General features: G+C 39.7%; 1 protein-coding gene across 5 annotated transcripts in view; it reads right to left on the bottom strand.

Annotated features, from left to right (window-relative positions):
- The window catches only part of LOC107101887 (clathrin heavy chain 1), a 25,666-nt gene continuing 3,149 nt past the window's right edge, over positions 1-22,517 (bottom strand). The window contains exons 2-35 of one of the 5 annotated variants that reach the window (XM_015400969.1): positions 20,697-20,904; positions 20,306-20,308; positions 16,668-16,936; positions 16,396-16,557; positions 16,108-16,221; positions 15,630-15,803; positions 13,173-13,370; positions 12,877-13,077; positions 12,341-12,493; positions 12,072-12,194; positions 11,793-11,930; positions 10,841-11,005; positions 10,563-10,743; positions 10,306-10,469; positions 10,073-10,198; positions 9,830-9,972; positions 9,486-9,720; positions 9,233-9,355; positions 8,793-8,938; positions 8,492-8,675; positions 8,189-8,381; positions 7,947-8,104; positions 7,694-7,858; positions 7,494-7,601; positions 7,094-7,261; positions 6,830-6,979; positions 6,622-6,753; positions 6,415-6,525; positions 6,085-6,255; positions 5,738-5,959; positions 4,769-4,789; positions 901-938; positions 718-793; positions 1-637 (exon numbers count right to left, since the gene is read on the bottom strand). In XM_015400969.1, coding sequence (XP_015256455.1) covers positions 763-793; positions 901-938; positions 4,769-4,789; positions 5,738-5,959; positions 6,085-6,255; positions 6,415-6,525; positions 6,622-6,753; positions 6,830-6,979; positions 7,094-7,261; positions 7,494-7,601; positions 7,694-7,858; positions 7,947-8,104; positions 8,189-8,381; positions 8,492-8,675; positions 8,793-8,938; positions 9,233-9,355; positions 9,486-9,720; positions 9,830-9,972; positions 10,073-10,198; positions 10,306-10,469; positions 10,563-10,743; positions 10,841-11,005; positions 11,793-11,930; positions 12,072-12,194; positions 12,341-12,493; positions 12,877-13,077; positions 13,173-13,370; positions 15,630-15,803; positions 16,108-16,221; positions 16,396-16,557; positions 16,668-16,936; positions 20,306-20,308; positions 20,697-20,904 — 4,878 coding nt within the window. In that variant the 3' untranslated portion in view covers positions 1-637; positions 718-762. The remainder of the gene's footprint in view (positions 638-717; positions 794-900; positions 939-4,768; positions 4,790-5,737; positions 5,960-6,084; positions 6,256-6,414; positions 6,526-6,621; positions 6,754-6,829; positions 6,980-7,093; positions 7,262-7,493; positions 7,602-7,693; positions 7,859-7,946; positions 8,105-8,188; positions 8,382-8,491; positions 8,676-8,792; positions 8,939-9,232; positions 9,356-9,485; positions 9,721-9,829; positions 9,973-10,072; positions 10,199-10,305; positions 10,470-10,562; positions 10,744-10,840; positions 11,006-11,792; positions 11,931-12,071; positions 12,195-12,340; positions 12,494-12,876; positions 13,078-13,172; positions 13,371-15,629; positions 15,804-16,107; positions 16,222-16,395; positions 16,558-16,667; positions 16,937-20,305; positions 20,309-20,696; positions 20,905-22,517) is intronic. The other 4 variants (XM_015400964.1, XM_015400967.1, XM_015400966.1 and 1 more) reach the window with 4 other exon arrangements.

The raw sequence follows: 22,517 nt of genomic DNA, 5'->3' as shown, positions 1-22,517 counted from the left end.
CTCCTCAGAATATACAATAATGAAATGCATTTACAGACAAGACAATGGAGGCTGTTCACATGTTCAGTACATCAAAAGTAAGAGCTCGTCTACATTAATTTCTTCATGAGTGCAAAATCCAATGCTCCTCCACCTACTTCAAAGGTTCAATGCTGAGCTTTAGCAAGTCCACTTCTGCACAAACCGATTTAAAAAAAAACATGACAGTAACATTCAAACAAAAAGGTCTAAATAAGTAGTTATAAATATGGAATGTGAAAAACAGGTGGTCCAACAACTTACAAATACAAAATAAAGTCCTTCAGTGCTGTAAAATGTTTTCTCCATTTATAGGATAATCTAGAAAAATAAATAAAGAGAAAGAAAAAGGAAGTAAACTCAAAACAAGAGTGGGCTGTTGCTTGCTTGTGGCCCTTGCAGTGAGTAGAAGACCATGGGAAGCTGGTGAGGAACACAAAGGGAGGGCAGATGGAAGGTCAGATTGTGCCGGTTGGGAGGCTGGCTGTTCACATGCCGTAACCAAAGCCGGCCTGTGGCGGCTGGCCGTAGGCTGGTGCAGCCGTGTAGCCGTAGCCATAGGCCTGCTGTGGAGGCACGGCCATGTTGGGCCCTGCTGTGAGCATTAGCTGGGGTGTGCCTGCAACAACAGAAGACTGAACGCTTAGAACAGAAGAAGAGATGGATGGGAAGAGAGATAAAAAAATGAGCCGCTCCTACCGTAAACAATGGGTTGTGAGTCTGTGGCCTGCTCCTCCTGTTTCCTCAGAGACTCAGAGGCTTCAAGTTTGTCCACCTGTGGAAAGACATCCCTGAGTCAGACTTCAGCTGAACAGTCGGCGATGGGCTCCTGAAGAGCACAGGCAGAGACGCCACGTTTGTAAAAACAAAACAAAAACTGACCTCGGGGTTATTTCACTGGCTGACGGATGGGACCATTCCTGATAGGCGAAGATCAATACAGTCCAGATTTTAAATCAATAAATGAAAAGAAACAGGCTGCAGTAGGCAGACCTTACTCATGTGTTGGAGGCCCTACATGAGGCCTGAGGAATAACTATTGTTAGACTGCTACTGGCTACTCTAATCAAGCTGGACTACAGGTGTCTATTAGATGGACATCTGTTTATTTCTGTTAGGGAAGTAGGAGGACAGACAAAGACAAATAGCTGCTGGGCAATAATGGTCCCACCATCCAGCCACCCAGAACATGTATGTATGTAGAGAACCAACTCAACATTTTAACACTAGTGTCCCCATCTTTAGCTGGAGGATGACTAAAATCTTTCACTCAAAAAGAAATAGACCTTCAGCCATCATGACTGCTCAAAGTCCAAACTAATTAGTCATACAAGGTTTTGTAAATTACAAATTTACAAATATGGAATCAAAAGAACTGAATATTAGTGAATTATTTCACCTTTAGTTAAGAGTCCAAAGCGAATAGATGGTGTCCTGCTATCTTCTAAGTAAAACAGCTATCAGAAGGTGATGTGGAGTCGATTAAGAAAATAATTGGCCAAGGTTAACTGATTTATAACAAAGCCAAGAAAGAGACCAGTAGGGAAAGCGAGAACCGAGATCCCCAGAGAGCCTATACAGCTACGTGGTTTGGGTTCAGTTCTCTACATACGGCGTCACAAACGGCTACAGTCGATCTGACTAAGCAGGCTACGTTGAGAAGATACAGGCTGCAGTTTCATTTGACAAGAGAGGGGTTGAAGGACATGCTGAAGCAGCAGATTAGTTCTTTTCTTCTGAAAGGGTGCATGAGAAAGACAGAAGGAGAGCGAGCTACAGTGGGAGGGGAGTGAGAGAGGGTGGAGGGGATGAATCTGTTCAGCCAATTCAAGGTTTCCAGAAGCAGAAACAGCCAACGGCGACCTCTTTTAGCCTGTTCTGAGTGCTACGGGGGGGAGGCAGAGGGTGCATGCTTGTCTACTTCTCTCTCCCGAACAAACAAGCTTAAACTGCTCCATACCATCCTGCATTTAAACTAAACTTGAAGAGATTTACTGTTCATAGAACATCTTTTTCAATACGTTAACCCACCTTTATTGGACTTTATGCTACAACCTTTTAACACAGAGAAACGTCTAAATAATGCAGGTAAACAAGTCTCTGGAAATATAAAGGCTGCTTTAACAGAAATTAGGCTAACACTTAGCTGCAGTCTGAGCTCTGCACCAATGTTCAAATCTAACAACTAAAAGGAAGCAAGCAAGAAAAAACCTTTTAACAGTAAGAAATATGAGAGAGACCCGAGTGAAGTTATGAAGAAATGATTCAGGATGTTAACAGCAGACTGCAGCTGAGTGGAGTTAACAAGTCAGCGTATCCATCTGTAACTCTGAATGAGAGGACCTGACAACAGCAGGGCAGGGATCAGACCAGAGGGGCACTCTTCACCCTGGGCTAAGGAAAGTGGTTTGGAAAGCCGGCTCCCTATGTGGCTGCACAATCAAATGTCTTAAAAATGCACCACAGGGAAGATCTGGACAAAGTCACATTTAGGAGTTTAGCTGCAGGCAGCTAAATGAAACAACTCATTTTGGGTACATGGTTTCATCTTTTGGTTGGTTCACTAAAGAAGGCAGCTCTTTTAGGAGTACAGTATCAAAATATATACTGCTCAAATAAAATAGGTTCTCACACTTTATCTGCTGTGTGATGGGTTTGAAACTAAGATCATTAATCAGCTGTCTCATAAAATGTTTTCAGCCATCATGCCCTTTTCCTTACATCCAACATTTAAATACCAACACCTATTATATAGAGCGGTTTTCTCAAATCATTCTATTACTCAGCTTCCTTTTCTTTTTTTTCCCCCCAAACACAATGTATACTAAAATATATATTTTTTACTGTGATAGTATCTGTTACACCAACCCAAAGTTGTTCATAACAGTACAGTAGAAGATAAAGTTACATGATTTTTAATTTCTAAATTGAAATCTGAAAAGTGTGGTGTACATTTGCATTAAGGCTCTCTTTTAGTCAGTGCTTAACCGCATAACCTATAGCTGTTACGACATTTGCATGTCTATACCAGCTTTCAGGAGACAGAAAGTTACAACTACTGGCAAACGATTGTGTTTGAAAATTAAGTGCAGCTGCAGCTTGAAGATAATATTTTGATGCATTGGAGACGCCGAATGGAAATATCTGCCGTATTCAGGAGAAGGCACAGATTAATACTCCTTAAGTTGTACTGTGATAGCCTCATCTGGGGCAGACATAAATTGACAAAGTCATTCATATACACACTGCTCACAAATCAAGGGAACACATTTTAGATATGACGCAATTAAATACTCATGGAATTCTTCTTCATCCATGGAAATCAAATTTATTAAGCAGTGAAGGCCTCGATTTGGATGCACACACAAAATTTAAAGTTATATCGGAAGATGTCACCCTCTCCACAAAACCAAAACAAACAAAAAAAAAAGCACACAGCCTGTACCAGCTTCAGAAAGGAAACGCCCATTAAGCGCGTGAAGAAGCTTCACGGGCCCATTTCTCTGACTAAGCAGTAAAATTCATCCATTTTATCATCCAAAATTTCATTTTGTGCACGCTCTGCCTAAAAGTATCTGTTTGCATCACTCATACAAGCTAACTTTCCAATTTTTCCACCACGTCAGAGTCTTGCTAACTGTCAATAGTTTTCACCTGCCATCTATTCCATTTGCACAAAAACACATGAAATTGATTGTCAATCAGTGTTGCTTCCTAAGTGGACGGTTTGATTTCACCGAAGATTGATTTGATTGAAGTTACATTGCTGTTTACGTGTTCCATTTATTTTTTGAGCAGTGTATTATTACACCAGAGTAAGGCTGTTCTCAGACAACAACTAGTGCGCAACAGGGTTCGTCTGGAGCCGAACCGAGGCCACCACTTCAGGCCGCAGTAGTGTCCGATTGTGCACTGACCCAAAAAGGATCTAATTTATCAAACCTACATTTAGATCGAATTGAAGCTGCAGGTGTGAAAACACCCTTAGTCTTTCCACGTATTTCCCTCTTTGATTTAGCTCTGGTTCACAAATACACCAACCTTAACCCACAGCATGATGCTGCCACCACCATGTTTCACTGTGGGGGTGTATGTTCAAGGCTGTATGTAGAATCAATCAAAAGATGTAATTTTGCGTATAGGTCAAATGTAATTCAGACATATCAATTTCTTAAATGCATTTGCTTTCTAGAGCAAACTTTAAGTCGCTATTCTCACTCTTTAATGAAATTTTCCTGGACTTTGTGACTAATGGCCTCTTTTGTTGCTTCCACTTCACAAATACACACTATTTGCGTTCCACCACATAACCAGCTGATAAAAAGCTAATGAAAGGCCATGGCTGTAATGTTACCAAAATAAAAAAAATCTAAAGTAGAAATATTTAACTAACAGGTATAACTCTCGTAAAGAGTGTTAATATGTATAGAAACATTAATTCAAAGATTTCTCACATCAACTTCCTTTTATTACATTTAATAAATATATTTTCACTTAATCTCTGCATTAGAAAAGCCTGACTTTCCAAACAGAGCCTTAGAGGTTGGGTGTGAAGAGCCCCACTCAGGAACACTGTGGGTTGGTAGGTTGTCTAGAGGAGCTCACAGTCAGAAGCAGCAGAGTGATATGAAGGGAGGAGGGTGCATGCAGTTTCTGCTAACTTTACTCCTGCAAACTAAAAGCTACTGGTCATGGCAGAGGGAAGGAAGGGGGTCAAAAAGAATGATTAGAAAATGGATTCGACTTTCACCTTTTCCTTTATCGCATCAACCTGGAAAGGAAATTCAGAGAGGCAACTTAAGGAAGAAAAAAAACAACCTAGAGTCTCCCAAAAGTAGAAATGACAGAGAAACATAAAGCAAACAGAGGGTTTGTCATTAATGAACAACAAAAACCCTCTGAGTGATGCGGGTAATTAACGCCACTTTTGATACAAATGCACACTTTTTTTTATTTTAGCCGCTGTACGCCTCTGGTTTTAGTCATATATATATATATATATATATATATATATATATATATATATATATATATATATATATTTAAAAAAAAGTGAACTCTAAGGGGCTGCAGTTAGATTCCATAATGCAGCTATCTGAAGGTAGTAAACAATGCGACAAATTAACCCTGAGTATATGAAACAAACTCTTTTTTAAAAGAAAATATTACATAACTGAAACTTTGAGGCGTAAAGCTATTTAGTTCTACTACCTGTAATGAAAGCAACACAGCTTGTATTTCTGCCATGTAACAGTGATAAATGAAGCAACACATTTGTATGGAAAAGCAGCTTGAATGATTGAAAAACAAACAAGATGAGACGATGAAGGACAGAAGCAGAGGAAGAGGAGCGAGAACAGAGGAAGAGCTGCTGATACTAAGGAACTTCTGAAACTGTGCAGAAAAAAAAAACTTTACTGGCAAATAGTGTATGAAGACGCATCCTAGCAGCTGTTCAAGCAACATGTAGAACTACTGAGTTTTGGTTCAATAAGACTATTGTGTCCCTGTTTTACTGGGACTGCTATGGAAAAGCTGGTCTTCACAGACAGGAAGGACTGGTGTAAGTTTGTAAAACCAACTCAAGATCTTTCACAGGGAAATAACTCTTCATACCATCAAGTTTCTCTAGTAGAATTTGTTTATAGTTGCTTATCTTTTACTGTATTTAGATTTTAGCTCCAGACAGCTCGTACTAGTCTACGTCCAGCAAACCCACCTTAGAGAGATACTCTCTCATAACCTGGATGAAGTATGGCATGGAGAAGTCCATGATGTTGTGTCGCCAGGCGGTTTCCAGCACCACATCTGGCCGCAGCAGGTCGTAGCAGGTGAACAGGCAGGCGGCAAAACACTCCTTCTTGTCTTCCTGCAGGAACCAGGCTAGGAGCTCCTCAGCCAGCTCTATGTCTTTGGACTCTGATGCATACTGCATGGCATCCTGCAGGAAGAGATCACAGAAGCCACATCTGTAAGCTCAATCTAAGGGAGCGTTTTGTGCATTTTGGAACAGTGAAAATTATTCAAACAAAGAGGTTAAGATTTGCTGTGGTTCGATTTCTGCACCTTGTAGAGCTTGTCCTTCTTGCAGAGCTCAACGCTCTGTTTCCAACGGTTGTTACCCTTGAAAAGGTAAGCTGCAATCCTCCTGAATTCAATCAGCTCATGCTTCTCCAGGCTCTGAGCCAGTGAGATGTTGTCAAAGTTATCGTATGCGTCGATGGATGTTCGCAGTGCCTAAAAAACAAAAAGATGGTAAAAGAGTGTGAAACCATTTATAACCTAAATGCAGCACATGAATCAAAATAACCTTTTTTGCATCCATATTTAGACATATTAAAAAAAAAAAAAAACCTGGTGCATATAAACTGATAGACAATAAAACAGGTCATATACCGCATAGTCTTCCTCATTAATGAAAAGGTTGTTGAGTGCCTCATTCACTGCCTTGTTGTTGTGATTCTGGACCGATCTCAGGTACGGTTTGACCAGAGGCAGCTGTTTGACCTAAACAGAAAAAAACAGGAAACAGGTCATCAGCACCCCAACAACCCCTGACTACTGACAACCTTCTAACTTCCTTCCATTGGCAGTGTATTGAACCTTGCTGAAGAAGTTCACAGCACGCGTGTGGTCCAGCCTCGGAGAGAGCACGATGAGCAGATCATTCAGTAACAACGGCTTGAATTCCAGATAAAACTGGACGGCCTTGTAGTACAACTCTACATTAGCCACCTGTAAAGAGAAGCAACCATTCAGTGATTTCTCCTCAGTCTGACAGAATTTACTTTTTCCTTTTTCTTTTTTGTACCTTGGTGACAATATCTTTGAACTGGCCCTCCTTCCAGGCGTCAGATGGATGGTTCATCATGGTGATGATGGCGTTGTCATACTCCTCGTACTTGTCGTAGAGGAACACCAGCTCACCCCAGAGGTGGGCCTGTTCAGCTGCCCTGAGAACCTGAAACACAGTCAGAGGTTATTCCACTACCTTCTAATACTTTGCTTCCAGGTTTATACACGTTTGCTTAAAATGGATGATTGCAGTTAATGGATGATAGGAAATCAAACGTACTTTAGGAATGTTGACACGAGACCAGAAGAGCTCCAGGTGTTCCCTCATCTTCTGGGGTTTAAACTTGGAATAAAGGATGGCCAGCTCCGTGAACATTCCCATGTGTGCACGTTCCAGGCCCAGCGCAGCCTCAAGCATGGTGATCAGCTCCTCAAAGTAACCGCGGTCCTGCAGGTGACACCCAAAAGGACTCAGGACTCCAACCAAGGAATTGCATTCAAAAAACTTATCTTTGCAATTTCCTCACATAGCAGATTATGTTTTCCTTCACAGCTCAGATGAAGGCATTGCCTAATTTTCATACAATTAATATTATTTCCTGCTTAGCTAAACAAGTCACACAATTAAATTCAAATGATTAATTTATTTTTCCATTTTCAACTGAAGCTATCCAATTTACCTGGTAGTAGTTGATTAATTCCTCCAGTTCGTCAGCATGGACGACGATGTGCAGACCGCACATCTGGGCTAGACGGAACTCCTTCCCATCCACACAGGCGAAACAAACCTGAACGGCAGCAAGGACAAACAATATGTGAGCTTTTTAAAAGCATTTCATTTCTAAACCCTCTAAAGATAAATCAGCAGAACTCTCCTCACCTCCTTCCAGGTGCGGGTGCTGTTGGCCTTGCGTGCTCCGTCCACAGCTGCCTGGTATTCTCCCAAGTGCACCAAAGTGGAAGCCAGACGGCCAAAGTTGGACACGTTGTTGTAAAGCAGTTTGGCTGCTTCGTACATCTTGTCGTCGTAACAACGATCGCCCACCTGAATGAAGATAAATCGGAGGTTAAACCAGATTAAACCAGACTGTGTTCTGGCTGATCCAAAAAGGGGTGTGCTACTCAGGACCTACTTGCTGAATGTGGGCATTATTGGGACCGTTGATGAACTCCTCCAGCTCTGCCAGGCGATTGGTTTTGGCCAAAGCAAAGATCAGCTCTGTTTCCACATACGACTCGCGGGCCTTCTTACGAGCCATCTGCAGGAACTTGACGAGGTCCTCCCAGTTTCCTGCACACACCAATCATTTTTTTTACATGAAACTTTTAAAACGTAAAAGTCTTAATCCAGCTACCATGATAGAGAACATCTCACCGCTTTGGGCTGCAGCCTGTCCCACCTCCATGTAAGCAGATGGGTCATCAGCCTTGATGTAGGAGTCGATGGCCTCTTTAACCATCCCCTTCTGAAGCTGAGCCTTTGCCAGCTGGCTCCACACTGGAGGCTCATTGCAACGCTCTGCAAATTCATATGCTCTGTCCAGGTTCCCAATGTGCTCAATCAGAACCTGGGGAGCAAAGAGAGAGGTGAAAATAAACCAAAACAATCTTAACATGCAGCTAATGCCAGAAAAATAGAACTAAAGTAAGAAAAAGCAGAGGAGCAGATGGCACTCACCTGCACAGCAGACGTGTTGACATCAAACTTCCTGAAAATTGCAAAGGCCTCCTCAAACAGCTCATTACTGATGGCAATGTTTGCTATGTCTGGGGCATCATAGTTGTCAAGGCGATTAATGTACTCCATAACACGAGTTCGGTCCGCTTTGATGGCCGTTAGAATGAGCAGGTTCTGGAGGTTTCTGAAATTATTTAAGATGTTCACCAGATTAGAAACAACATAACGCTACTGTTTATGCTACTGACGGAGGATTTGAATGATAGAAGTTTATCTATGTGAGAGATGGGGGATGCGATACCTGTGCTCACTGAACACAGAATTGTCCAGCACAATCTTTTCCAGAAGCTCAATGAGCTCATTGGGCAGGTCAGCTGTCATGAAAGCCTTGACTGTGACAGACACTTCCTCTGGATCCTGAGTTTCTGATAAGGCAGTCTGGACCACCTGCAGCACAAAAACAGCACAATTTATCCAGAATAGCTAAAAACTCAGTGAAACATTGGTCTAACCTAGAAGAATTGCCCTTTCCCCAGAGGGTGGCTAAGAAAGAAGGCATTTCCTGCTATTCCAAGAGGGAAAAAAGAGCCTCGAGTTAGAATCTATGTTTTAGCTTTCTACTGGCCTTTAACCAAAGGTTAATAGACTGGACAAATTTGGCTTGAATTTTTCTGCAGTGATAATAGAACCAATGATGTGTGAAAATCAAAGTGGGAATTCTCAGCATAAAGCTGGTCAGACCTGGTCGATGAGAGGTCTCCTGTAGTTGTTGGTCTCCAGCAGGACACTTGCCCATAACTCGGGGTTCTTGCGTTTAACGAGGTAGCGGGAGAGACTCTTGAACAGTGAGTTTTCATTGCACACCTGAAAAACGTCAAATAGAGAAGCTGAAATAAAACAACAAATCAAGGAAAAAAAAAAAAAAAGGGGGTCTCGCATTTATTGAAACAGCCATCAGATGTTAAACCATAAGAGTTGCTTATTTTCAGCTTACATGAATGAGTTCCTGGTCACACTGTCCTCTCTCGTACGCCACACAAGCCAAGTGGGGGTCTCTCTTCTCGCAATATTTGCCCACCACACGGCTGTCGTAATATGGGTTCTCCCTTAAAAAACGCTCCGGGTTATTGTTACTGTCGATGTAGATCTTGGCCAAAGCGTTGTGAGTTGCAGGCTCCTCGCAACCTTCATGAATACGGGCCTCCAACCAGGGCAGCAACAACTTCAGACTGGAGAGAGGAGAAAACACTGATTTAGAGACACAAGAGAGCATTCTGAAGCAAATACAGCAGTCTGACTGGGTTGTATACTTCACCCTGAGGATAGCTCAGCTCTTACCGATTTCTTTTCTCCACTTCAGCAACAAGTTCATCTGTAGAAAACTGCCCCCTGACAACCATGATCAGGTTCTTAATCACATCCTCAGCACAGTCCACGTCCAACAAACCTCCAATAACCACTGGCAGACGGCTTGGGTTCACCTGGAACAAATAATCCAGAAACCACAATGTCATTATCAACTGATATTAATGCATAAAAAAACAAACATCTAAAGAGTCTCCTGGGAGGGCAGTCCTCTACCTTCTGAACGTAGATTTCAATGTATTTCTGAAGGCTGTTGCGATACAGGTACAGGACCAGGTCATGGACAAAATCGAAGCGGTCACAGACAATGATTAAAGGCAGCTGGTCAGTCAGTTTGGCCTCCTGTTGAGTGAAATATATCACACATTAAATCACAAAAATGGAGTTTAAACCATAGATGATGGGATAGATCAGTGGAGGAAAAAGGTTCTGCACTGCTGGTTTCCTACCTTCAGGAAGTTCTTCACCCGTTCCGGGTCGTAGCAGTTGCTTTCTCTGCAGATTCTCTCCACCTCTTTAATCTGGCCGGTTTTACAGGCAGCTTGAATGTATTTAAAGTGGACTTCTGGATCCTGACTGAAGTTCACAATAGAACCCAAGAAGTAAAACAATCCTGGAAGATAAATATCAAGATAAATAAAACATTATTTTCTCCTAAAGTCCAGTTGCAAAGTTGATACAAACATTTAACATATTTGCAACATACCTTCAAAGCTTTTAAATGACTCAAACAATTCAGTGAGGGACTGAGTGGTCAGCTGTTCATGGTACTTGGAGGCAACCTGCACACAGATCTGTAGGTTCTGGCGGATGTTGGCTGACAGCATGGCTCTCAGACACTCCAAAGAATCCTCAACTGAGAGGGAGCCGAAGAAATTCACCAACCACTGCGAGATTATCAGAGGACATGCAGCAGGTACAATTACAGCCCTCTGTAACAATGGTTAACTTAGTGGATATTTAGGGAATATTTGTTTTTGATACCTCCGGGTTGAGAAGGTGGGTGTGCACCACAGCTCGCTTTATGTCATACAGGTCTGTGTAGTGTTCCAGCGCCCTCTGCAGGAGGCCAGCCTTCTCACACAGCTGAGCGACATGGGCACGGTCATAGTGGGTGAACATCTGATTGCCAAGGATGGCATCAGCAACCTACAACAAAAAAACAAAGAAAAAAAACGTCATAATAAGAAACTTTCAACAGATCCATTTAAACAGCTTGGTTGCTGCTGGCTTCCTGACTGCCTAGTAGTAATGATCTTCCTACATGCTCTAAATGCAGCATGACAGCCCTGAGAACTTCCTTCCTAATATGACATCAGTCACCCGTCACTGTTCATTACCTCAAAAAGTCGCTGGTCCCAATTATAAAGATGCGAGCTAACACATCAAGTCAGCTCCTGGCCACCTTCCATCTAACCTGTCTAATTTCCCATCTGAAGAGTCCAGAGCCTTACAGGCTTCATACAGAGAACTATTATTAATTCTCATCTCTAAGGGTACAAACTGAGATGGGGTAAAGAGTTATTTTTTATGTATGCTGCTGCCACCTTTACCAGGAAAAAAAACTGCAAAGACTTTACACTTCATGGCATGGTTTCCCTTGAGGACTTCAGGAAATTCTGAATGACATGGAACATCTGTTTGCCGTTTCACATGATTTTCACTGCCGAACTTTGTATCTCTTAGTTATAATGTTTGTGTTCGTCTTCCGTGCTGCTCTCTTTGAAGGGAATTACTGTCGACGAGATTTCTAATCCCAATCAGACTTTTCTTAAAACAAGGTTGCAGTGACTAAAATTTTTCAAAAACTGTCCAAATACAATTAAAGAATCTAAAGTTATCAAAATGTCAGGAATTGTAATGGAATTTAAGTGATCTAGTACTGGCTTGGATCAGCCTGTTTCTGCCTATAGGACGTCTGAATCTATGCAGCTACCTGTGGTGCGTGGACCAAGTTCATTTCCAGTAGGCGTGTCTGCAGTGGCCCTTCCATGGGTCTGTTGTTTTTCAGAGCGTCAAGTAGGAATGACGTGCACTGCTGGATCAGGTTGTACTCCATGAATACGTCAACAATCTGCAAACATACAATTAGTTGCATGTTTAATCAGGTCATTGAATTTTTTAAAACTTTATAACAGAAAGTCAACAGGAGTTTTTAAATCAGGCAGTTTTCTAGTAACTGGATCCATCCTTTAACTTAAGACCTGTGGTTTACCTGTGTGATGTCAGCAAGTGGTTCCTCATCCTGAACCAACATCTGGGAGAATTGGAGTCCTTGTTCGGGACTGATTCGCATTACATTCCTCAGCAGAAAGATCCAGTCGGGTGTGTAGCCCACCTGCAGAATCGACAGATGGTTCATATGGTTAAATTAACTTAGACTTGTCTTAAAAATACCTTACCTAACCCAGGTTAGAACCCCTTCCCTTTTTCTGCATTGACAAAAAAAGGAAAGAGGATGCATGAAAGTCTGCCGTCACACACCTTTTTGGCATAGAGAACAATCTTCTGGAACTGTCCAGTCTCTGCGAAGCACTGAATGACTTTATTGGGGACGTTTGCTCTGAGATACACACTGAGGGCAAGAGTGGGATCCACAGACTTCACCAGGTCTCCCAGCTCCTCAGAACATTCCAGCTGGAAAAAAACAAAACAACAATTATAAAAAAGTCAGATGATGCACAAATCAAGGACAAAGTGTTTGTGGAATCAGATTTTGTTCATAAAGTGTTGGAAAAAATTCCTCACTATGAGTAATAAAACTGTATAATATTTGGATGATAAAGCAGAGGATTGTTTTTTAACCTGGGTGATAAACCTGCTGGAATTTGACTTTTAAATGTTTAGTTTCATTTTCACAGCCATATATTTCCATCGTATTACAAAATTTTATGATAAATTGTGGAGAAAAATGACAACCAGAAGCTAAATCATTTATCAAAATTAGCCCAAAAAGGTCTTGATGGAGTTTTTTTTTTTTACTGTCAGAAAGAATAAATAGCAGATCTAGTTTTATTTACCTTGTCCTCCTTTAGCCATTTTTCCAGTAGCTGCTTGCGGCCCTGCTGAAGCACAGGCCTGCATAGCTCCAGAGACTCAAACTTATTCAGCTGGCCCTGGTCCAGCAGAATGCCGAAGTACTGAAGCAAAGGGGAGGTCTGGCCTGGTTGGGCTGGAACACTTTGGAACCGACGAATGGTGTCTGGAGTCCGCAGGATGCCCTGAAGCAGAGATGGATAAGTAGGTATGCTGACTGAGAAATAGGGAAAATTCTTTCAGACTCATTTAGCTACATGTTAGCAGGGCCAAGCAGTACCTTAGGGGCATTGGCTGCCACCTTTGCTGCTTCTGAGTAATTCCCTGCCGCAAACAGGGTGTTAAATTTGCGGGCGAAAAGTTCTTCAGCACCAGCGAGGTTGTTGCGTACAGCCATACGGAGAGCCAGGTCTGGGTTCTGGAGCACATTGGTAATGTAGGGAATTATGTTTTCTTCCTCTACACACACCGACAGTACCTGGAAAAACCCCAAAAAACAAATAACACAGATTATAAAAGAAAAGAATACAGTAACTCTATAACCTGAGGCAGCGTCTAAAGTATCTTTTTGTTTTGGGGTTTTGTTTTTGCACTTTAGTCACACAAGAGCCACAAACGTCAAGGAAAATTATTGAATTTAATGTGATAAACCAACACTACAAATAATTATGTTTTCTAAACAGAAAAAAAAACCTCATATCAGATTGGAAGGAGAGTTTCAATAGCTACGTTTACATGGACACAAATAATCGGATTGAAGGCCTGATCAGATCAAAAATGTTTCATGTAAACATGTCAGACTGAAGATTCTAATCCGATTCGGTCCGTTCGGATATAAATTTAATTCCGAAAGAGAGAGGTGGTTTTTGCCGATCGCCATTCTGATTGGCGTCCATGTAAACACCCATTCGGATCTTAAGAGTAAAATAATCTTCACTGCGCATGTGTGCGACGTCAGCGTGACGTTTTTCCGCCTTGTCAACAACAGGAAACCACCGGTCGCTCTCGCTCTTGTTGTGAACAACATGGCGGGAGGAGTCTAGGAACGCCGACTTATACACTCAAGTTAATTTAAAGCTGCAGGAAGCAGGAATTTATCCTCCTCCTCTTCCTCTTTTCTCTCTCCACAGCCCACTCGCTCTCCCACGCCGGTTCAATCGCTCATTCTCTACATTTTCTCTCGGACATTTCGCTGCCAAGCGCTTTTTTCCTCCTCTCTCCGTTTTTCTTTCCGCTCGCTCCGAGCGCATCGTTTTTCAGGCCTCCCAAGAACCAGACGCAGACAGAACTGCCAAGTTTGGCAGGAAGTTCTGCGCATGCTTAAAAGATTTAATCTGATCCAACGCTTGGTACATGTATACACACGTCATGATCGGATCATTTCATTTAGTGTCCATGTAAACGGAGATTTTGAATTTCCGATCAACCAAGGTTTGGTTCGGATCTGGGAAATTTTGCGCATGTAAACGTAGCTAATCATAGGTTAAATTTTGCCACAGATTGTTCAATAGGATTCATGTCTTGACTTTGACTCGGTCATTCCAATAAATCAGCATGCTTCAATTGAATTTACTGTTCAGGTTTGCTGTGCAGCGAGAAGGTAAAACTCAGACATGTTCTCTTCAGGGTCTGCACTCTACATTTTCTTATTGGTTAATTTACAAGCATGTCTTCTTTTTCTACCACTGCATATAGACCAAATGTAGTTGAATTATTATATAAACCTAAAATAACCAGAGGTGTCAAGTAACCAAGTACAAATACTTCGTAACTGTACTTAAGTACACTTTTTAGGTATTTATACTTTACTCCATTACTTATTTTTCTTCCTACTTTTTACAGTGTTTTTAAACTGCAGTATCTATACTTCTACCTAAGTAACAAATGTGTGTACTTTTGACACCACTGCAAATAACATGCATTGCAGCAGATGAAAGAATGTGTGTGTATTCTTGCAGAAGTTGAAGTTGTTTAAGGAATTTTGCATTGTATTTTTTGCATTATATTATATATTATGCTGACATAAAAAAAAAAAAATCTTATTCAGGATTATTTAGAATTTAGGAGTTATGATTATTACTGAATTTGAAAAATTTTTTTTTTAAACAACTAGGTTTAAAAAGCGAAAAAACAAAAACAAATAGTTAAACAACAACAAACACCACAATGTATAACTTAAACCCAGGCTCAGGTCAGGGGCATCATCTTGTTGTTAAAATTACTATCAGAGTCCATGAGCAGCACTCTGAGCTGTGCACGCAGGCCCTGCAGGTGTGTGCCAAGACAAATAACAGGATTAGGTTGTGCAGCCTGCCCGGCCAAGCTTAGCCTCCCCGCTGAGGCTGTCACATGCTGCCCCAAACTGAAAATGCTGCTGCAGCGAGATATTTTCACATAGATTTCCTCAATCAAGGTCACACCCAAGGATTCAAGCTGATAGAGAAAGTTGGCTGACACACCGCAAGGAAAGTGATTCACTGACTAATGTCAGCAGTAACACACACATACAAATGTGTTATGTATGCATATCAAGTCTGAGCTAAAAGCTAATTTAGAAATAAATTAGTCTGAGAAATTATTTTTGAAGAACTACAGACTAAAAGAGGTTTGACTTTAATAAGTACATTTTGATCAACATCCAGTTTTGTAATCTGATTTAATGTTTAATTTCAGATCCTGCCTTAATAAACACACAGTGCAAGATAAATGAATCAATCCTAATTATCTCCAAACGTACCTGTCCTTTCCTGTTAACTCCAATGATACCAGCGGTGGGTTCATGTGGGGCTGTGACGAAAATGGTTTCCCCGCTGATCCTGTTCATGTAGATGCAGGTTCCGGTTTCCAGATCATACAGGTGGATGTAACCATACTTTGTGATGAGGAAAACAACATCCTGCTTTGAACTGATCTAGATGTATGGAAAGAGGAGATGGGTGATGATACAGCTCAGTTTTAAATATGAAATTCATGCACTAGGAAACAGCTGAAAATCAGAGCTTAGACTAGCTTGTTCCAGGGGTGATCTTAAACAGTTATGATAAAGTCATGATTCCTCAAATGGTTTCGGTGCAACTTGTTGAACTTGCTTTATGATTGGCCTTTTTGTGACCTTAAATGAACTGCAAAGATCCTTTTAATGCACTCATCTATTCCTTAAGAATTGTGAATTACTGCTTCATAAATACCGGTGCCAATGTGTGTAAGAACTGTACCTGCATAGCAACGGGGAAGTCATTCTGGGCTTCAGGAGGAAAGAAAACATCCACGGCTTTTTTAGGAAACGGTTGGTTTCCACTCGGCGGGGTTCCAACTTCAATAATATGGAGCTGAAAGTCAAAATGATAGTGGTAAAATGAGACAAAGTCATCTAATCTGGCTTTCTGTTAAGATTCAGGTTTTCAATTAGGTCAATTTGAAACTGGAGTCTGGATGAAGTCACTGGGGATCTCTTTATGCAAGCAGCTGTGAGCTTGAGGCTTAGCGGGGCTGCTAAAGCTTACCTTTCCTCCTGCTTGTCCCCGAACAGCAAAGCAGAACAGAGTTGATTCCTCAGTGTTGCCCTCCATCTTAAATTGTGCAAAGCCAGCAGCGTGGCCTTCAATGGGCTGAGAGACCTTTCTATCCACAGAGTACAACTGCATGGCCCCAACAACACGGTTTTGCTGGAGAAAAAATATGAAACATTTTAGGTAGAAAAACTGAACCACTAGCCGAGAGGTTTGGAGATATTTTTTTTCACCACCAACATGTTTTTAACGCAGAGGGAATTTACCTGTGCTGAAATTCCAATGAGAAGCAGCCACTTCTGTTTGGCATCAGTGCGGTAGTTGATGATCTGGCAGCCTGCCAGGCTGGAGTGACGGTCAAACACTTTGATGGGTTGGGAGTCGCCTTCCATGCTCCAATGGTACACGGCGTTGTCTGTGACCAGTGCAACGGTGTTGAGAGAGATCCACTTCCAGAAAGTCACGTCATCCGTCATGGTGTGAGCCTTCATCTTGCTTTTCATCTCAATGTTAAAAATCTGCAGGGTCTTTGCAGCTGGAAACATCAAAAGCCGAGGTTAACATGCAGGGACAGAAGTCACCTCAATAATCATCCTTCACCCTTTTAAAACGTCCACTTCAAATTAGGGTGATGACTAAAGGTTGCTACAACACACAAGCCAAAGCAAAACGTTTATATTAAACCTACCATTGAGGCATACCTACTCCATCTGCTGAATAAATGCTGCTTAACAGGCATTTGACTTTTAAAAAAAAGAAGCCAAAACAAGGCCAAACACTGATGTGGATCTGCATTCAATCACGCAAGATGCCACGGCCTTAAGGTTGGGGTTACAAATATATATTTAAGCCACGATGAAAATGATTTAACCTACTTCAAATATGGTTCTGCTCTTGAATACATTTTTGGAGATGATGCCAGGAGAACAAAACAAAGCTGAAATATGGAGCTACTGTGCTGTAAAAAGTTAGAGCCAAAGTGGAACCTTATAGCCATAACTGTGTTTATTACAATTAGATTTACAAGTTTGTTTTCTAGATAATTCTAGGTTTTTATAAAGTTTCAGTCTCATCAAATATCAGAAACTTGATCCTGGTTGCTTTAACCGTGAAAATCACCAGTGACATAATTTTTTTTTGTACAGAAATCACCTGCAAGATTTCTCTATGTCCATAGTTCGCATTGTTTGGGCATAATTTTCTTTCTTTTTTTTTTTTTTTTTTATAAATAAATAAACCATTTCAAATAATTCATTGAGCTTGAAATATAAGACTTAAAGAGTGTCAAATCAACTTCTACCATCATCACAGAAGAATGAAACTTCCATCACATTATTATTGCATTAAAAGCATTAAAAGAGCACTTTAGACAAAAAGTGGGTTAATTTAGGCTGGGTGTGAATGCAGATTATGGACAAAACACAAAGACAAACAGATGTGATAATGAGGAGGATGCTGGACAGAAGCACTGAAACCCATCTTTATTTCCTCCAGTTCAACTTTAGTGTGCTCTAAGATATATAAATCTAATAATACATCCTGCCTGGTAACAGGGATGTTTCCTAGATACTTGGTGAAGCTGTGTGCATTGAGCTTTTTAGAAACAATATAAAAAAGTAGCTGTGGCTGTTCTGAGTAAGCAATTCAAAAGTAATACTAGAGTGTAAGGTTTGTAAAAAAGTCGTCTCACTTTAGAAAGCAGCAATTTATTTTGTTCACAGCCTATAAAGCTTTCCTATTTCTTCTGTTCTCCTCCTTTGCAATAACCTCATGATGAAGGACTTCCTGCTTCAAGTGGCCATTTTGCTAGTAATGCTACCGATTCAAAGGTCACAGAAGGAGAGCAGCTAAAACATTATTCAATGAATTTTGCGTTGTTCAAATCAAAGGACTGATATGAAGAATAGTTTAATTATAACATTATTAAACTGGATATTAACAGATTAAACATAAAATTAGCCTACCGGTATTTACTTAGCAAATTAGTGTGATGAAAATACTATTAGCAGGAGGAAAACCTGTGTTGGTACAACATATTTATGGCCAATGACCACATTTCTAACTATTGAGGATTAAAATGCTGTAAGAAATATGACTCATCAGGATTAACTTTGAAAGACCACTTTGCAAATCCCAACTTCGAAGAGGTATAATTACTTCTGCCTTCTTTTAAAAAAAAAAATTGCATGACTTATAGAGACCCCCCCAACACCAACATAAAATATAATGTGTGTTATTTAACTGTATGAATGCACTAACTGTGACTGGTGTAATAAAGCATACTGGTTAAGATTCAGTATTTGTGTTTCTGGGGCTCCTTCGACATGCAGTACCATACAGTCAGAAGTAGGGCTGAAACAATCCGTTTAATCATGATTAATCGATTATTGAAATAATATATATTAATCGATTAATCATTAACTGGAGGGCAGAGACTATAAATAACATCTTTAGCTGAAAGAGCAACCCACCTCGAGGAGCAATTACACCAAAATTGTAAAAAACTAAAAAATGATGTAAACATTTTACATTTAAGATAAAAACTCTTTTTTGTCTGTTAATATGCTCTATCTAGCACTTCAAGTCGAAAAGTTTGAGTTTCACCTGGTTTAATTTGCGCAAAAGTCTACTTTAAGGAACCTTTTGCTGTCCGATTATTAATCGATTGATTGGAAAATAATCAACAGATTAATCGATTTGCAAAATAATCGTAGTTACAGCCCTAATCAGAACCCAACAATCTAATGGCACAAACAAACAGACTCAAAATCAAATTCTCAATTATCAACACAAAATATAGTGAGACGTTGTAGATTCATGTCAACCTTCCCTAACTTAGGCTGAGCCACTGAACCGCTAATAAACTCTTGTAATATAGTTTTTTTTTATTTAGTTTTTTTTTTTTTATCTGCGTTTGGATGGTATTAATTTTATAGAGCACAGGGAGGATTTGTTTGAGAAAATAAAAGTCTGTGTTTAATAAAAGCATTTTTGAGATATAAGCTCAGCTTAACAGCATTATAATGGAAAGTCGAACTGGGGTCACCGATGATGATTCATTTTAAAACAAACTAAAAAAAGCTGTTAGAGGATTGAGCAAATGACAAGTCAGACTAGAGGCAACGCAGTGGTACGCAAACAGTATCATTCATATTTCCTCCAATTTTCTCTCTCCTAGAATACATGTAACTATAAAAATAGCTACAGTAAATTACAATTTATTTTGCAGTTTTCAGAGCTTCAGTTTTAGATTTAAAAAAAAACAACAAAAAAAACGTTTTTGAAGGGATTTAACCCACTGTAATAATAAAAGGCTTTGCTTTTTTGTAACTAATGCTTATTTTTGGTTGGACAGTTTCAAACCTCCTATTACAGAGTGAGGTTTCAGAAGAAAACATCTTTTAGTTGCATCTAATTGTTGTTCCTCGAGGATGCAGGTGTACTTACTTGGACTTTTCTTATCTGTAAATCAGATTCATCATTTTCAACAGTAAACCCAGAAGCGACTACTCAAAGATTTCTATCATACATCCAATAAATAAACTCAATTACATGCAGGCTTTTTTTTTGGTTGCAATATTTAACAAGTTTAAATAAACTGGAAAATGTATATTTACACACTGTAGCCAAGTTAAAAATAACCCACAATTATTTAAAATATGCTGTACAGTATGCAGTGGAAAATAAGATGTAGAATAAAATATGTGTACACTGGATCAAATGTACAAAAATACATTACAAAAATGAGATGGCACCTTTAAAGCCACACTTATTTTGTTCTGCCCTGCTTCAGCAGTATTTTGTTTTTCATCTGGGTTAAATTACAAAAAGCAAAGTGCAAACATTTTAAGACAGTGCATACAGGAACACTTTGACAACTCAGGATATGTAAAATTCAACTCACCGTCTGCAAACATAAGAGAGCAGTAAGAAATGAAAAAAGAGCAAAAAACAAGCAAAACAGACAAAGCATTTATGACAGCATGACATTTTTACTGTTTCTACTGCTACTTTTTCCTAATAATACTTTCATACTTCATTTGTACCAAACTACGCTTCAGCTGTTGACAAACAAAGATGGAAATGATCTATTTATGAACATCCAAATGAAAAGCAGAATGTGAAAGCTACATAACTGACAACAAAAAGTAAATTTACACAAATGATCCCATGAACTAGACAAGAAAATAGCAAGAAACTGGCTACATTTTAACCTTTTAATTTTATTTAATACATAAAAATCTAACAAACTCCCTATGCCCTAACATACTGCTATCATTCAACGTGCCGCTTACCTTTAAGGGCAATAACTTTGCTGGCAGGGTTCATGATTGCACTGTCAGCAGAAATGGGCCGGCGGATGGGATTATTGGGATCGGCCATATCAATGATGACAACCTGGGCCTGCTCGCCCACTTTCTCCCTCACGCAGATGAACTTGTCAGATTCCATGGTAAGTGTGCTGAAGCCGATATTGGCTGGGTTGATCCCCAGGTTCTGGAGCTGTCAAAGAAACACCGTTTTAGAAGAATCACTTCGTAAATCAAAAACAAACATCTGAACGAAGTTTAGAAAGGTAAAATGGATCCCCAAGAGGGCATTTATTAAACATAGCATGATAAAATAAATACATAGGTAACTCTACATATTAGGTACAAACAATTGTCCTCATCACTGCTAATGCTAACTGTAAGAGGGGAAATGTTTTTTATTTGGTACATATTAATAAATCTAAAAATCAAATGCAGAACTGTTGAATTTTACAAAGCTTCTGTGTTGTTGTTTTTTTAGAAATCTCTTGCAAGCAATTTAAATGCCTAGGGTTGTTTTTTTATCAAATAAATGTTTCAATTAAAAAATAAATAAAATAACAATGAAAATCCCATTTTGCTTAAATTATTTCAAAAATTGTCATATAGTGTTATGACTAACAATTGAATGTTTGGACATGGTTAGGATGGAAATATGAACTAAAACAATCAAGTTTCTACTTCTTTTAGAGCTGCACCTACAAGGTTTTTACTGACCAATACACAAATAGAGTTTTTTTTTTTGTTTTTTATAAAAGTCTGATTTACCTGTTCTTCTTCTTATTTTTATATATATATTTTTTTTGAAGAACTTCCAACATGTGTACACTGATTTCGGAAAACGAGCATTTATTTCAACAAATTACTTAAAAAAAATAACACCACAAGCAATGAAAAATAGGCTGGAAGTGAAAAAATATATATATACGGGATTATAATTAGAGATATATGCATTAAGTTATCAGAGATAAGTGTGTCAAACACTGAAATATTAGNATCAGAGATAAGTGTGTCAAACACTGAAATATTAGTGTTTATACAAATCAGTAAATTTAATTCCCGGCATGACAACAAACGCATAACACAAACAAAAACAGATAAGGTTAGAGACCTCTACTTGATAACCTTTCAACTTGTTTTCTGTAAGATTTAAAGCGACTTAAAAGGGACAAGTGGCACATTCTAATACCATGTGTAGCAATCATTTAAAATATACATTAAAAATCTGTGAAAAACAGAACCTCGAAGAAAAAAAGGAAATCCTTACCACAGGAAAAGCCTGATCGCTTTTTTACTATCTACATGGATTAGCTCATGCATCAAAGCACATGTTCCTGAATTTGATCTGATTTTGTCTCAAGCCAGAACGAAGAGCATTAAAGCAGCAGTTCCCTAGTCTTTCCCTTGGGGGGTAAATCCCTTCCTGCTAAAACTAACCTGATTCAAATAGGTAGGTGCCTGGCAGGACGGCCCACAACTTGTTGACTGGCTGTTCAGGTGATTTGTTTAACTAAATCAAGCGTACAGAGGAAACAGCTATACAAGCAGGGGACTGTGCCCCCAGGGCCAGAGCTGCAATATGGTTTATACTATTTTTATTTTTGAGTATCTGACCTCCCAATCACTAGTCAAAGCTGATCAAGATATATTTTGCCAACTACATCCACTACAAACTATATACCTTATTTTCATAATCTGGACACTCCAGCAGACTGTGGTTACCTTATTGTTTAAGAAGGAATTGCAAGAACCCAAATGCAATACATTACTGATTACATTAACATGGATGAAATGAATTGTAAATTT

The sequence above is a fragment of the Cyprinodon variegatus genome, unplaced genomic scaffold (genome assembly GCF_000732505.1).
Source record: "Cyprinodon variegatus isolate N-32 unplaced genomic scaffold, C_variegatus-1.0 Scaffold1168, whole genome shotgun sequence".
NCBI lineage: Eukaryota > Metazoa > Chordata > Actinopteri > Cyprinodontiformes > Cyprinodontidae > Cyprinodon > Cyprinodon variegatus.
Note: the sequence above shows the minus strand (reverse complement) of the source record. Positions and strands in the feature narration are given on the sequence as shown.